Source organism: Gadus macrocephalus, chromosome 7 (assembly GCF_031168955.1).
Source record: "Gadus macrocephalus chromosome 7, ASM3116895v1".
Taxonomy (NCBI): Eukaryota; Metazoa; Chordata; class Actinopteri; order Gadiformes; family Gadidae; genus Gadus; species Gadus macrocephalus.
In genome coordinates, this window is record NC_082388.1 from 16,230,842 (window position 1) to 16,246,755 (window position 15,914).

At 47.4% G+C, this 15,914-nt stretch overlaps 1 protein-coding gene across 4 annotated transcripts in view; it reads left to right on the forward strand.

Moving 5' to 3' along the window:
• cfap54 (cilia and flagella associated protein 54) overlaps positions 1–15,472 on the forward strand; it is a 29,655-nt gene extending 14,183 nt beyond the window's left edge. For 2 of the 4 annotated variants that reach the window (XM_060056970.1, XM_060056967.1), the window contains 29 exons: positions 73–228; positions 420–623; positions 3,068–3,146; positions 3,536–3,712; positions 4,250–4,316; positions 4,482–4,667; positions 5,130–5,216; positions 5,469–5,582; positions 5,697–5,744; positions 5,852–5,993; positions 6,152–6,321; positions 6,547–6,716; positions 6,948–7,038; positions 7,190–7,349; positions 8,501–8,667; positions 9,624–9,770; positions 9,846–9,966; positions 10,223–10,480; positions 10,885–10,993; positions 11,186–11,279; positions 11,508–11,609; positions 11,953–12,136; positions 12,288–12,431; positions 12,663–12,817; positions 13,402–13,542; positions 13,645–13,751; positions 13,929–14,064; positions 15,024–15,107; positions 15,215–15,472. In XM_060056970.1, the coding sequence (XP_059912953.1) occupies positions 73–228; positions 420–623; positions 3,068–3,146; positions 3,536–3,712; positions 4,250–4,316; positions 4,482–4,667; positions 5,130–5,216; positions 5,469–5,582; positions 5,697–5,744; positions 5,852–5,993; positions 6,152–6,321; positions 6,547–6,716; positions 6,948–7,038; positions 7,190–7,349; positions 8,501–8,667; positions 9,624–9,770; positions 9,846–9,966; positions 10,223–10,480; positions 10,885–10,993; positions 11,186–11,279; positions 11,508–11,609; positions 11,953–12,136; positions 12,288–12,431; positions 12,663–12,817; positions 13,402–13,542; positions 13,645–13,751; positions 13,929–14,064; positions 15,024–15,107; positions 15,215–15,337 (3,923 nt within the window). In that variant the 3' untranslated portion in view covers positions 15,338–15,472. The remainder of the gene's footprint in view (positions 1–72; positions 229–419; positions 624–3,067; positions 3,147–3,535; positions 3,713–4,249; positions 4,317–4,481; positions 4,668–5,129; positions 5,217–5,468; positions 5,583–5,696; positions 5,745–5,851; positions 5,994–6,151; positions 6,322–6,546; positions 6,717–6,947; positions 7,039–7,189; positions 7,350–8,500; positions 8,668–9,623; positions 9,771–9,845; positions 9,967–10,222; positions 10,481–10,884; positions 10,994–11,185; positions 11,280–11,507; positions 11,610–11,952; positions 12,137–12,287; positions 12,432–12,662; positions 12,818–13,401; positions 13,543–13,644; positions 13,752–13,928; positions 14,065–15,023; positions 15,108–15,214) is intronic. The other 2 variants (XM_060056969.1, XM_060056968.1) reach the window with 2 other exon arrangements.
• The last annotated feature ends 442 nt before the right edge of the window (positions 15,473–15,914 follow it).

Sequence of the window (15,914 nt, forward strand, 5' to 3'; positions counted from 1 at the left end):
TTGTGTCTCTATTTATGGAGTGGGGGACGGATGCTTGTCTGTGTGTCCCTGACTGTGTCTGTCTGTGTGTAGCCGTGTCCAGGGCAAGAGGTTTGGTGCGTGTACCCCTGGATGTTGAGGACACGCAGGCTGCTTACCGCCTGGCTCTGCAGAACCGACCCCACTCCCTCCACCTCCTCCAGCACAGCCGCACCCTCCTGCAACTCCTTCTGGCTCACACACACTTCAGTGGGTCAACACAGACACACATACACATACACACACACGCACGCATGCATGCTGCTACAGCTGGGTGTACTTACTGACCTGCAGTATCGTTCCTCACCACAAGTCCATTAGAAGCTATTATGGGCTTTAATGGCGGCGTAAGCTGGACAGTGAATGCAATGTTTGACCAGACCACCTCTCTGCCCCCTCAGCTGCTGGGGTCCAGCGGGGTGAGGGCGGCGGTGGTCAGGGTCCTCCAGGACAGGTGGAGATCTGTCCTGCGGTCACAGACGGACCTGACCCCCAACCTCAAGACCTGACCTGCCGTGACTTCACCAACCCCAGCCAACTGTACAGCCTGCCCCTCGGCCCCGAGCACACGGACACAGTCATCGCCGCCTACGCTGCCTCCATCAGTGAGAAGGCACACACGCACACTCACGCTAGCAAGCACGCACGCACACACACACACACACACACACACACACACACACACACACACACACACACACACACACACACACACACACACACACACACACACACACACACACACACACACACACACACACACACACACACACACACACACGGTCATCACTGCTTCTCCTTTTAAAGATCTTCAATCCTGTTTTATCTTTTGGTTCTTTTTTCATTGTGCTGTGTTTTATTGTTTTTTTTATATTATTTATGCATGTGTATTAAGCACTTTGTAACTAACCTACTTAGAGACTGTAATCACCGCCTACTCTTCCTACATTGCATGCACAGAAACACACCGACTCACACACAACACACAATTGCTTAAGTACCAGAGCGTCAGAGAACCCGACGCAGTCTTTAAGATTCATAATATCAGAGAATATCCCCGTCAGTTCGGCCGCACCGCAATGAATGAAAAAAGATTGTGTAAAAACATTAATTTTGACAGATGTGCCCGAAGTTACTACTTAACAACCTCGTTGATGACCAACATTTAGAAAGACATTTAGAAATTCAGCCCTTGGTGAAATCGAGGTGTTATACCTTTCCTGCTGTTGGCTCCCAGACCACACCGATTATTGACAGGCTGGATACTTTATTCATAGTTCCACTGACTTAAAGGGGTAGTTCGGAATTTTGGACATAGGGCCTGATTCCCAAGTGAGCATTGGTATTCTATATCACTGGAGACAGTTTTCAACACATTTCATTCAGTCCTTCTAGTTGCAGAGTTCGCTCGTGCTAGGCTAGCGCACGGCAACGGGCAATGCTAGCCTGCTATTAAAAACAGTCTTACCCACTCCACAGTACACCCGAGGTAAATCAATTATAACGACAGACTATAAATCTAAATGTCTGTTTATAGAATAATGTTAGAAATAAAACCAACCTTGCATCGCATGAATCATCGAGGGACTACTTTCTCAGCAGAAGCGGAATTTTACTATGCGCTGGTTAGGTTTGTAACCGAATCACGACAGAAGAACGTAAACAGAGAAGCGTGGGACAGAAGCGCAATTGAACGACTAGGCAACATGATGGTTCAGTGTGCTTTTAGAAATTGTAGAAATAAACGGTACAGATGGGCACCACAAAGTTTCCACCAATTTCCAGTGCGAGATCCAGAAAGGACTCAACTGTGGCTTGTTGCTGCTGGCTTGGACATCAAAACACCGGCTCGTACATGTACGATTCGTTGGATACAACAAATTCCTCATAATCGTCTTCAAAAGCAGATGCATCGCTAACTCCTCCAAACGTGGGCATATCTTGTTAATTGAATACGCTTATAGAATTCCTTCGTTCACTGTACTCTGCGTTTGTAGCAATGACAGCGGCAGGTAACCTAGGTATCAGTCCGCCGCTGCCATAGCCTACGTACAGGAATATAAACACTGCTGCTGAGACCCCGCAATTCCCTCAAAATGCAATGCAATGCAAGGTTGGTTTTATTTCTAACATTATTCTATAAACAGACATTTAGATTTATAGTCTGTCGTTATAATTGATTTACCTCGGGTGTACTGTGGAGTGGGTAAGTGTTTTTAATAGCAGGCTAGCATTGCCCGTTGACGTGCGCTAGCCTAGCACGAGCGAACTCTGCAACTAGAAGGACTGTATGAAATGTGTTGAAAACTGTCTCCAGTGATATAGAATACCAATGCTCACTTGGGAATCAGGCCCTATGTCCAAAATTCCGAACTACCCCTTTAACAGTACACGTTTGCACGGACACAACCGGACTCGTTCATTCACTAAACTTCCCAAGCGCTCGCTCTCCTCGCTCGTCCACTCACTCGCTGAAGTCACGCACACACACACTGCCATTCTCGCGCACACACATACACTACTCTCGTAACAGAAGCGTAGTATGTACTGAATCTGAATGAATGTGGATGATGATGATACATGACTTCTTATAGGGGTCAACTACATTGGCACAAGACCGGCTTCCACAATCTTCTTCGGCACCTTTTTAAATAAATCGCAATTTCGCATTTTCCGACGGCAACAACAACACGATTATCGTCTCCTTATACTTCCGGCTCACGGCCCCCGGGAAAAATCTCAAACATGGGCAGAACGCATAATCCGATTCCAATCCGATTGACCGTATACATGCACCCTTAATTCGACAATTGAACAATCTAGGGGTCTTAATCCGACTATGAGTTACTCAATTCGATTCGACTTTAGTCCGACTAAGGTGTATACATGCATCTTAATAATCCTATCACAGTCGGACTAAGCCAATAATTCGACTTTCTTGAGTGTCATGTAAACGCAATGAGAATACACACACACAAACACACAAACTCGCAGCCACGCACTGCACCATCGAAGACAAATGACAATACAATTTCTTTATTTTTTTCAGAATGCCTTGAAGCTCATGGGCCGAGGGTGCAAGCGCTGCATGACCTGGGAAACCTGCAGCTGTACAGCGGCGACTCGCGGTAAGCTCATGCTGGGCTCCCTTGTAAAACAGATTTCAATATCTCAATGGGACAAAAAAAAAAAAAAAAAAATGCTTGGTTCATCATAATAGGGGGTCATACCAATCCTTATTTTCATTTAGATTTATATTCTACTGTCGCGCTGTTTTACTTGCTATAAGCCCTTTAGTTTAGTAGAGCGTTAGACATCAGGTACAATCATTAGATGGAAATTACGGCATCGAACCCAGAACCTTTTGAGCTCGGGGGTCAAACACCCTATCGGCTACACCCCTTTACGCGGTCATAATTCTTCGACGAGCGCTTTAATGTCATGTTGGGTCTGATCCCAGTGAGATATGTCCCGCATCCCGTCAACCTGTCCACTGCTGGCCTGATGTGTTTTGCAGGGCGGCTCATTCGTCCTGGAGCAAGGCGGTAGACTGTGCTCTGCACGGCGTGGGCGTGTTGGATACGTGGGACGGAGCGTGCTGGGCGGGCGGGCCCCGGTCCCAGCAGGAAACCCAGAGGCTGGCGGGCGTGTGGGGTTGCCTGCAGGCTGCCGTGATCACAGCCAAGACCGCACAGTGAGTCTGAAGTCATATAAAAGACTGATGGTTTGATGGCTGTTTTCTATGGCCGTGTGTGTGTTTGTGTTTTGGAAGCATTGTTTGGCATAGCGGAGCTTAGTCTCACAAATATCTCAATTCTGATGGCAGACAAGCTCAGATATGGGGGAACTGGGTGTTTCACTGTCTTTCGCTTTATATTTGTTTCGTAAGATCAAGTTGCTTGAGGCGGGGTCTGTAAGCACGTAATTGGCGGACACAAACTCCAGCAATAATCATCTGTAAAGAAGGGTTTGTAAAGGTTTCAAATCAACACATGTAGACTGTGCGCTGTGAAAATCCCCTTCTGAAACAACAGAAAAGAATATGTTATTTGTAATGTAACAGGAAACAAGGCATAATCCCAATTAGGCAGGGCTAGAATGTGAAAACCAACCAACAGTATCCCTCTTCAATTGATCTTTTCTTCACAGCACATACAGCGCATGTTGTGGACATCATTGCACACTTCAGCCCTTGTATCTCAGTGTGTGTGCTACCTCTGTGTGTTCCCAGGTACGTCCTGGTCTCACACATACAACAGAGGACCATGTGCTGCCTGCTCTCTGCCTACCTTTTCAAAGTAAGACTCAGTCTGCCACTCTTTCATTGCATCATGAAGGATCAAACGCGCCCAAAAATGTTATTGCATATATGTATTTGTCACTTGACTATGTGTTTGTGTTTTGTTTGTGTCTGTGTACTTGTGTATGTATTCAAATGTGTGTGTGTGTCTGTGTGTGTGCAGTGTGTGTTGTGTAGCTCTCAGCCTCATCCCCAGAGGGACCTCCTGTATGGTTCCTACAGTGTAGGGGACCAGCTGCTTCCTGGGGTGGACCTGTTCTCTGATCCAATCAGAGTCCACCCTCCAACCACCGTGGCCAGCCTTCACTTCCTGTGTCATTGGCTGTACAGCACACGCCACTATGTCACGGTAAACACACACACACACACACGCGCACGCACGCACGCACGCACGCACGCACGCACGCACGCACGCACGCACGCTCGCACGCACGCACGCACGCACGCACGCACGCACACACACACACACACACACACACACACACACACACACACACACACACACACACACACACACACACACACACACACACACACACACACACACGACTATATAGGCCATGGACTACTCGAATGCAATGATAGTGACCATGTGCACTCACTCAAAGTACAGGATTAGGGGTTTGATTCCTACTGGGTTTGATGATAAAAGCATTAACCCAATGGCATAAAAGAAAGCTCATAAGCAGCTCTACAGTAGGAGTCAGGGTTCAGTGCCTTGTTCACCGAAAAACATTTTACAAGGGCGGAACGAGAAGAACAAGACCAAGTCATCCTTTGCGTTGTTCAAGAACGGTGTGTGTGGTTCCAGCTGCTGCCCGTGCTGGCCCTGTACCTGTACTTTGTGAGGAGCCGGTGCCGAGATGTCCAGCGCACTTTAGAAGGCACCTTACTGAAGGTCTGCATTACGGTCTTCATTGTAACATAACATATTATTAATCACAATTTCTTAATTTACTTTGGATTATCTTGACTTTAATTAACACTGAATATTGTGTGTGTGTGTGTGTGTGTGTGTGTGTGTGTGTGTGTGTGTGTGTGTGTGTGTGTGTGTGTGTGTGTGTGTGTGTGTGTGTGTGTGTGTGTGTGTGTGTGTGTGTGTGTGTGTGTGTGTGTGTGTGTGTGTGTGTGTGTGCCTGCATGTGTTCAGGTGCGTGCTCTGACTGAGCTCAGTATGTTTGGCCAAGCCATAAAGGAGGCGGTGGAGCTTTCCCACGGACAGGGAGTGACTCTGCCTTATGGCCCGAGCATCAACGCACAGGAGGTACAAATACAACCCGCCATCCCGAGCGTTTCAGTCAGCCTCATGTAGGCCATCCCGTTTTATCAGTCGTAGCTAACATTTAAATCCAGCGCTGTGTGTGTGTTTTTAATGTAGCCGACAAGAAAGTTCCACGACAACAAGCCCCTCACGGAGAACCTTCAGGTACTACCCCCGCCACCTTATGTCCCCCCCCCCCCCCCACCCTCGGCATGAAAGGGAAACTGAAAGAAGTGCTGGTGTCTGTACCTGACCTGTTGGTATGGTGCTAGGCAGTGGAGGAGCTGGCAAACTGCCAACTGAGCGAGGAGGTCAGAGGTCGGTGCGGCCCTGGGATGAGCCAGCGGTTCAGCCTGGCCCGGGTCCAGCTGGTTCTGGCCCTCTGCGAGACCGTACCCGGACTCCCCCTCCCGGGTGAGTACCTACCCCGCGCCCGCTGCACCTGAATGACTGATAGAAAATAAGTCATATTTTCCATAATTAAATTCTAAATAGTGCAGAATTGGTTGAATGGTTGTTGAATGGTGATGGACCGTTCCTTTCTTTGTACCCTGTGTGTGCTAACCGACCAGGGCCCTTTGCTGAGACTGCTGTGACCACTGAGGAGCCATCGGTCAGCACAGCAGGGCCCGACCAGGACCCGCTGGACGCTGAGAGCCCCAGCCAGGGGTGGACGGAGCCTGATGGGCTGGAGCTGGAGCTGAGCTCTGAGGGGGACAGGCTGAGCCTAGGGAGGGTCAAGGTAAGACTAGGAGCACCTCTCCTCACTCACTCACACCTGGGATGAGCCTCTCCATGTCATGAAATAGAGAGGTGGGCCAGATAGCCTAGTGGTTACAGTGTTTGTCTTCAAACAGCAAAAAGTGAACCTGTAGCCATCGATCCTAGTTTAAAAGTAGTGGTACGGATATGAAAAGGCGTGGCTGGTGTTTCTTAGCTGGCTCTGCTCCCCCTCGTTGTACCGTAGTACGTTCTGCTGGACTGGGCGCAGAGGGCGCTAGAGTCCAGCGGTGGTCCACTACAAGCCTGTGGGGGTCCCGAGTACTGCAGCTCAGCTCAGCAGGACCTGGAGATCACCGTAGAGGCCCATCTGCTGCTGAGCAACATGCATCTTCAGCTGGGACATGCGGCACTCAGGTCTGGTGTGCGTCTGGTGTGTGTCTGGTGTGTGTGTGTGTGTGTTTGTGTTTCTGATATATGTGTGTGTGTGTGTGTATGTGTGTGTGTGTGTGTGTGTGTGTTCGTGTGTGTTTGTGTGTGTGTGTGTGTGTGTGTGTGTGTGTGTGTGTGTGTGTGTGTGTGTGTGTGTGTGTGTGTGTGTGTGTGTGTGTGCGCTCCCCCTAACCAGTGTGTGACCTGCTCCACCAGTGCGGACATGGCAGCCAGGTCTCTAGAGATGCTGCAGACGTCTGCCTCTCTACAGGGGGAAGCACCTGGCCCCTCCCACCTCAACGCCTGGGTGTGTAGCCGATCTGTCAAGCTATCTGTCTCTGTGTGAACTGCATCTTTACCTGCTTATTTTTTGTGTGCATGTACTCACATTTGTGTGTGTGTGTGTGTGTGTGTGTGTGTGTGTGTGTGTGTGTGTGTGTGTGTGTGTGTGTGCGCAGCAGGTCACTGAAGGGTCCCCCCTGACAGTCCCCTCCCCAGCAGACTGCCCCGGAGCAGTGGAGGCCAGGGAGAGACTTGGAGCCCCCCTGTGGCTGCGCTGTCGCCTGGCTCTCCTCCGCGGCCTCGCCGCCCACCTCCCTGGCACCGCCGTCCACCCAGGTGCCCGCCTCACACACCCTTCAGCCCCGTGCGTGTGAATGACCTCGCCTTGTCTTCATGTCCTCACTTTGTTTTCGATGGTGCTTTTGTATCTGGTTGTAACTTTCTTTCCGCACTGTTTTTTAGCCTTCTTCTGTTTGTTTTGATCATATTGTGTGTGTTGCATTCCATTATTATAGCGTGTTGTTGGCCTGGTTATTTTCCTAATTTGACCAGTAATATTATATAATTGTTATGAATTGTGCATGTGTGTGTGTGTGTGTGTGTGTGTGTGTGCGTGTATGTGTTTGTGTGTGTGTGTGTGTGTGTGTGTGAGTGTGTGTGTGTGTGTGTTTGAGTGTCTATCTGTGTGTTTTATGGAGGTGTATCTTTGTATGCGCCTAGTGTTTTTATGTGTTTCTATGTGTTATGTAGGGATCGACCAATATGGATTTTTTAGGGTCGATACCGATACCGATTTTTTTTCATCAGCCTTAGCCGGTAACCGATACGCCGATACCGATTTTCTTGAGCCGATATTTGGAGCCGATAGTACCCTGGAAATCCAAAGTTCTCGCGAGAGTCCAATTTGAATTTGCTCAGCGAGTCACTCTGGGAACGAGCAATGTATATTCTGGGCCTCCCCTGGCCCAGAACATTAATGAATCACATCAATATAGGCGGGCCAAAAGCGTTGCTGTTTTACCGACCGGATACGGCAAGAGTCTTATCTATTGGTTAGCTCTACTGGTCTGGATACGTCAGCCCTTGTATTCTTCTGATTGGTCGCAGTGTTATCCAATGTGTGTTATCCAGTGAGATTTCCAAATGCATGCTTGGTGCCGCCCCTCGAGTTGGGCCATTTTCATTACTCGTTGCCAGACCCTACAGCTTTCTAGATGTGGGTCTGGATTTCCAGGCTAAGCCTCCCTCAATTGACATCATAAAAATGACACAATGATGATAACAAATGTTACAATGTCTCAATTAAAAATAATGAACATTTATTGAACTGTCTGTAAATCATGGCAAAAGAATATCAGCCGATAACATCGGCTGGCCGATATATCGGTCAATCACCAGTGTTATTTTGCGAGGTATGTTTAGCATGTTTGTGTGTGTGTGTGTGTGTGTGTGTGTGTGTGTGTGGGTGTGTGTGTGTGGGTGTGTAGGTCCAGACAGCAGTGAGGAGGCAGCGAGGGTGTTAAAGGAGGGTCTGAACGAGTGTACCTCATGGGGAGACGCGGACACGCACGCCCTCATGCTGCTGGTGGCTGCTGCAGCGCACGCAAACAGAGGAGCGCACAAAAGAGAGGCTGACCCCACCGCCATGCTGCATGTAAACACACACACACACACACACACACACACACACACACACACACACACACACACACACACACAGTCGAATGTCATCCTTGAGTCAAAATCCATAATATGCTAAAAACAACATGACAACAAATATATATATACTTACTTACTGTGCTTGGAATATGCATAGGTCTGCAAGTGAAATTGAAAGCAACAGAGAAATGTCACCCTATGTAAATTAGAACCTCACGTGACTTTTGATTCTAATCAGTCAGCAGACTTTGTGTGTGACCATCAATCAAGACTCTCTTGATTGATGACCACCCACAAAGTCTGCTGCTGGTCTCATAGCAACCATTGAAACCATATTACAAGCAGCCCTTTGGGCAACCAACTTAATAGCTTTTAAATTAAATTAGTGAACGAAGGAGAACGCCCCAGTGACACAATAACAGCAGAGGCAGCAGATAATTGAATCCCTCTGATTGATTGAATATCGATATAATGATAAAATGACTGTTTGGAGACAATGTAGTCATATTCTTTTACAGTGGATATTTTAGATCAATTGTCAGTAGAACTAAATGTAGAGATACATTGAATGGAGGGTGTAATCATATTTGGCAGGGCTCCGTAGAAAGCTATTTGGGACGATAGTTTGCTGCCTGTTTTCTCTTATTGGCCTCAAAACATAAAGGAGGGCTAAACCTAGTTGCGTAGCTCCATCAACCAGACCAATACGGTGATCATCATGCAGTAAGATAATAAGTAACGAGAAGCAAGTTCATTTATAACAGCAAAATACTGATCATCTGTCAATTCGATGACAATGTTGAAAACGTTGAACTCTCTGATGAGTGGTAAATGGTAACTTGTGTGTGTGTGTGTGTGTGTGTGTGTGTGTGTGTGTGTGTGTGTGTGTGTGTGTGTGTGTGTGTGTGTGTGTGTGTGTGTGTGTGTGTGTGTGTGTGTGTGTGTTTGTAGGAGGCAGTGCGTCTGCTGTCAGACAGGAAATGGATGCCTGCCGCCTCCAGCTTAGCACTAGCTTTAGCCACGATGCAGCTTGGTGCCCTGAAAGGTACACACAGCACCACCCTTTTGGAGATGGGACAGAGACTGCTGCAGCAACAGGTACACGCACACAGGCACACACACACACACACACACACACACACAAGTTCAGAATTAACTCTGCTCTCCTTGCAGCTGACTGTGTTTGGTGAGAGTGTAGAGGTGAAGAGTGGAGGAGTGATTCTTCCTCCTCAAGGTCTCAACAACATCTACCTGCCACAGCTCCCCCTGCTGGCCAAGACAACCATGCAAATTGGTACTTTCCTAGCCTTATTTTAACAGTAAAAAAGACAGGATAACTTCACCAATATTGAAATATATTTTTGTTTTTAGCTAGTATTGATTACACGTGTTTAAGTTAGTTTACAAAGGAAAAAGCATGATATCACCCCTTTAATGACAATACCAATATTTATCAAATAAAATCTCTGTTAATATATATTAATCAAATAATATATAAATTAATAAAATAGAATATGGTAATCTGAATATTGTTCTGTGTATGTACACAGGCAACATCCTGGCCCTCAGGGCTGCAGAGAGAAGCTCTAACCCTGCTCCCGAGGCCAGCTTGCCGGCATCCTCCCCTGACACCCAGGGTGGCTTGCCGGAGCCCCTGGCTCCCGTCGGGCCTCCCTGCCAGAGAGAGCTCCCCGCTGGGGTCCACCGCTGGAGAGTGGCCCGGGAGGTGCTGGGCTCTGCCCTGGGCCTCTCCCGGTCCAGCGCCCGCAGAGACATGCAGCTGGAGGCCCGCCTGCTCCACTGTCGTGGTAGGTCAGGGTCAGGTTACTGAGTAGGTAGGAGTGGGGATAGGATACGGCTAATGTAGGGGTAATGGTATTGGTAAGGGTATTCTAGGGTAATGGTTTGATAAGGGTTGGGAGCAGGGCTAGGGTTACTGGCTATTTCAATGGCAATTGAGGGAATGGTAGTTAAACCGAACATTGTGTCGGTCATCAGCACTCTGAGTCAACGTTCTAAGATAGTGTTAAATGCACATTCACCCTTTTGTATATCTGTCTTGTTTTGTGTGTTTGTGTGTGTGTGTGTTTGTGTGTGTGTGTGTGTGTGTGTGTGTGTGTGTGTGTGTGTGTGTGTGTGTGTGTGTGTGTGTGTGTGTGTGTGTGTGTGTGTGTGTGTGTGTGTGTGTGTGTGTGTGTGTGTCTGTGTCTAGGAATTGTGGAGTGCAGTTTGAGGTCCTTTGGTCTGGTCAAGAGGCAGGAGGTGGCCAGGACGTTCGTACACTGTATCCAAACTACAATGACACACAGCCACAATCTACAGTCAGTAATAATATGAGTGTGTGTGTGCATGCTGCTTTCAAGTGAAAAGGCCCCGATAATCAAATGCATAGGATTTTGTTTCACAACTGTGAGTGTGTGTGTGTGTGTGTGTGTGTGTGTGTGTGTGTGTGTGTCTGTGTGTGTGTGTGTGTGTGTGTGTGTGTGTGTGTGTGCGTGCGTGTGTTTTTTCAGGGTTCATCATCAGTGTTATCTGGAGGTTGCGTTCCTCTTCCTACAGGACTGGCAGAACATGCCTCCAAAGACACCCAGACAAACTCCAAATAAAGTATGTGTGTGAATATGTAATTCATTGTCATACAACACAAATGCAATATAGCGCGTGGAAATAACAGACACATAGATTTTGAAGGCGTTTACCTCGTCCTTTTAGACGTTTAGGGTTACGAGATCCACTGGACTATCAACCTTTTCATCCCTTTGAGACTGTCATTGTGATAAACGGCTGTGCTAATAAAGTTGCCTTGCCCTGACTAATGACATCCACTCCTACCAGGGTTCCCATTGGAGGAACATGATGGCCGGTCTGAAGAGCAGGCTGATGGTTGCTGAGGAACACCTGCTGCCCTACTGGGTCTGCCTCCGAGCAGCCCACATGGTAACCCCCCCCCCCCCCCCCCCTGGCTTCCACACACACTCTATACAGACACACATGCATGCACACACCACAATACACCACAATACACCACACAAACCCACACAAACCCTTTATATTCACCACGTACACCACAATTCAATTACACCACACACAATCACACATTTTGTTTTTGGTCTCAAGACTTTGACAACTGTCATCTACATGATAGAGACTGAACATGACTCCTATAGTTAACGGCTGAGTCATGACACACCAAGCCCATAGAGATGTCCAACATTACTGTCGTCCTGGAACTTGTGCTCCGTGGAGCCCACTGGCTGATTAATGATGGGTGTGATGACAGGTGATGTCCTCCATGAGGAGCACTGCTCAGCTGGGTGGCTCCACAGCTGAGGAGGACAGGGAGGGAGGAGGAGGAGGAGGAGGAGGAGGAGGAGGAGGAGGAGGAGGAGGAGGAGGAGCACTGTCCAGCCAGGAGCTCAGCACCCTCCCGGGCTTCGCCAGGAATGACCTGCTCCACTCCTGTGGTAACACACCTGGCTGGCTCTAGTCTGATCTCTCTTGGTGGTTTAGATCAAGACTGAGTGTGTGTGTGTGTGTGTGTGTGTGTGTGTGTGTGTGTGTGTGTGTGTGTGTGTGTGTGTGTGTGTGTGTGTGTGTGTGTGTGTGTGTGTGTAGGTGGTGTGTCCCAGTCGGCCAGGGATGCAGGGACAGAGCGCAGCTTTAAAGAAGACAGGAGCACACACCCTACACTCACCTGGTCCCACCTGGCTCGTTATTACACACACCTGCTGAACTTGCAGCATGCGACCTCAAGTAAGTGTGTGTGTGTGTGTGTGTCTGTGTGTGTGTGTGTGTGTGTGTGTGTGTGTGTGTGTGTGTGTGTGTGTGTGTGTGTGTGTGTGTGTGTGTGTGTGTGTGTGTGTTCAAACCCAGAACAATCTTCGCTGGGAGTCCGACCCCCTAACCTAGACTATCCTGCCCACTGTGTTTATGTTTATGTGTGTGTTCTTGGACGTGTGATTATTTGTGTTTGTGTATTTTTATGTTCAGCAGGCCTAGCATTGTTAGCAGGAGACGTTAGCATAGCGGCGCGGCTCTCCCAGCTCCATTCCTTCTACTGTGAACACAGCAGCCGCTACACAGAGACCTGCTGCCCTCCACAGCCTGTCCCCGCACGCATCATGCTGCAGGCTCCACTCACACAGGTACACACACACACACACACACACACACACACACACACACACACACACACACACACACACACACACACACACACACACGCACACACGCACACACACACACACACACACACACACACACACACACACTAGGGCTTTGACATTTGCCCAAAAATCGTATTTGAAGTTTGTTTGTTTATTAATATTAATATTCGAATATATTCGAATATTTATTAATAATATTTTGTTTACCGTCGTTGCTATGGTTACCGGTCTTGCGTGTTCCAACGGTTTATTAGGTTTCTAATAAATCGCTGTCTAATCAATACTTCATTCACTGCCTCTTCCGTGGCCATTACAATATTATGAATAGACTGCGTCGGGTTCTCCGACGTCTCTCCCTCTTGGCCTGCCCATAACATGTTCGAATATTAAGGGCTGCCTAATATTCGTTCGAATTTTGATTTATTTTTTGATATTCGAATTATATTCGAATAACGAAGTTCGGAGTCAAAGCCCTAACACACACACACACACGCACCACGCTGCAGGCCTCACTCCCACCATGCAGTGTGGTCCAGTGACCCCCAGGGTTCATTTGGTTCCAGCGGAGCAGAGCTTTCAGAGGCCCTATGCTCCAGGAAGAGGAGGAGGGGGAGGTGTACAAGTGGTCCATCTCCCCCAGACCTCAGCTCTGTGTGCAGTGGTATCAGCCCTGCCTCACCCCCAGTCTTGGAGCACAGGACACGGTATCACACACACACACAGACACGCACACGCACACACACGTACACACCTGTTTGCTTGTGTAGACTGTAGGTCCGATATGTCTGTGTGTGTCATATATTCAGGTGATCCTACTGTATGGATTTAACAGTCATCCCATTTCTGCCACTGGAGGATCAGCCAATGGCGTGTTAGGGTTGCAGTGTGGACACTATGAGATCAGAATGGATAGGTAAGACACAACACACCCTAACACTCTTATTCCTCTACTCGCTCTCCTGTGGACAGACTTCTCAGATCATGCTGCCTTGCAAATTGACATTTTGGTGTGTGTGTGTGTGTGTGTGTGTGTGTGTGTGTGTGTGTGTGTGTGTGTGTGTGTGTGTGTGTGTGTGTGTGTGTGAGTCAGGGTGAGAGCGGTGCATGCTGAGCTGTGTGAGGTGTGTGTGTTGGCTGACATCAGACTGTCTGCAGCAGAGGACTCTCTCTGCACTTCGAGCATAGCCCCCCCAAGCCCTGCAGCCGCAGGGGACAAGACCATGAAGGTGTGTACTATAACACACACATTACATACATATACAGAGACCATTATAGGGAAATAAAGAGAGATGAAAAGAGGATGAGCGAGACAGATGTTCAATTAAACCAACGTTAATGTGTTATTTAAAATGGTTGCGACATTGTCTCAGTTTATAGAGGATTGAGAAGAAATATAAGTACGGTATTTATATGGTATTTAAATTAATACTGGGAGATTACTTTAATGTTATTTTAGCACGGACACACACACGGTAGTTTTGGGTTGCTGTGAATGGCTTTTTGTAGCTGCTTTGGGTTCTCACTCTCGGGAGTTGAATATTTGCCCTTAACAAGCCAGAGTGAAAGTGTGTCTAGTGTGTCGGTGGCCGTCCATGACACCAGTGAGGAATGCGTTCACCCATTGTGTTTAATCCCTGCGACATCCCACTGGCTCAACAGCCTCTGGTGTCACAAGGTCAACAGGCTCCAGCTCTTCATCAGCCACCGCGCTGCTGTCTGTGTGGCATCAGCTATAGGAAGCTTGAGTTTCTACTTCAGAGGCGAACGTCTGCACGCCTCTTCCATGTGTTTTAACTACTGGTCCTAGATAAAGAGCAGCATTGGGATAGATTGTTATTATTAAATCTGTATTGCCTCTGCTTCTCATAATAAACTCTGATAAATTTGTTTGGGCAAGCATTTCAACAGATTTTATTTTTACACCATGCTAATATTTTCAATGATGTCCATTGAAAAGAGAAAATATTCCAGTTACTGCTGTTCATGTTTTAGACCACCAATCTGCATTGTGATTGAAATCACATCAATTTGTATTCAAGACTATTCACAATCAGAGGACTTTTACCTACCGTTTACCCGATCTGCTCAAGAGACCAAAGGACACCAAATCGGCCATGATCAATTTGAACACACCTAAATGAACAGAAGTTACGTTATCAATACACATTATCTATTCCATTTAAAGGTCCTGGAAGAGCGGACGCTGGCCTGCTGTCTGTCCATCCAGGCGCTGCTCCGGCCAGGCCCCAGGCCCACACCTCTGACCCAGGTGTTTGATACGCTAAAGCAGGACCTGCTTTATACTTTATACTAGGTGTATACTGGGTGTACTGTACGGCCAGAGTTCACTCAAGGCTGATTTGTGTTCTGTTCCAGGTGCCATTTGAGGTCTCTCTGGAGAACGTCAGTGAGCTTGAGCGATGTTTTGATCCCTTTGGAGGAGCCATCCTAGAAAGCTCTCTGCTCACTGAATGGATCCTGGCTACCCTGATACCCTGATCCTGAAGCCCGCCGAGCACAAACACCCTTTGCTTGTTTAAGCTCGATCTTATATGATGGTTTATTTTTTTATTTATGTATATATAAATATATACAGAAGCAGAAAATAAAAAATATATACCACACTTTTTCCAAGATCTGTTGTCAGGTAAAATATTTTACCGCAAGTTAATTTTTGCTTGAAAATAAATGCAAAATTTCAGATATTGAAAAATATCCATCAACGTTTGATTGCTAACCAGTCCCAATTGCATTTTACCAAGATACCGTCAAAGCAATAATTTAAATTAGGGGAGCACATTTTCAATTAAGGGCTGCTTCTTTGAATGACCATGGCATACCTATAGTGTTGCACTACCAGGCCCTTAAACTATTCATGCTTTCCCTCAAATGCCAACTTAAAATTGCAGTGCATGATTATTATAAACATCTAGGTCAGTTTGAAATGAACCTTGGCACACAATTAAATCTAAGAAAAGCCATAGGTTGGTTTTTTAAAGTAATCCAACAGTGCTCCTTATAAATATCCTCTGTTCAATGAAGTTCTGGTACAACTGCATTTCCGAATAACATGACC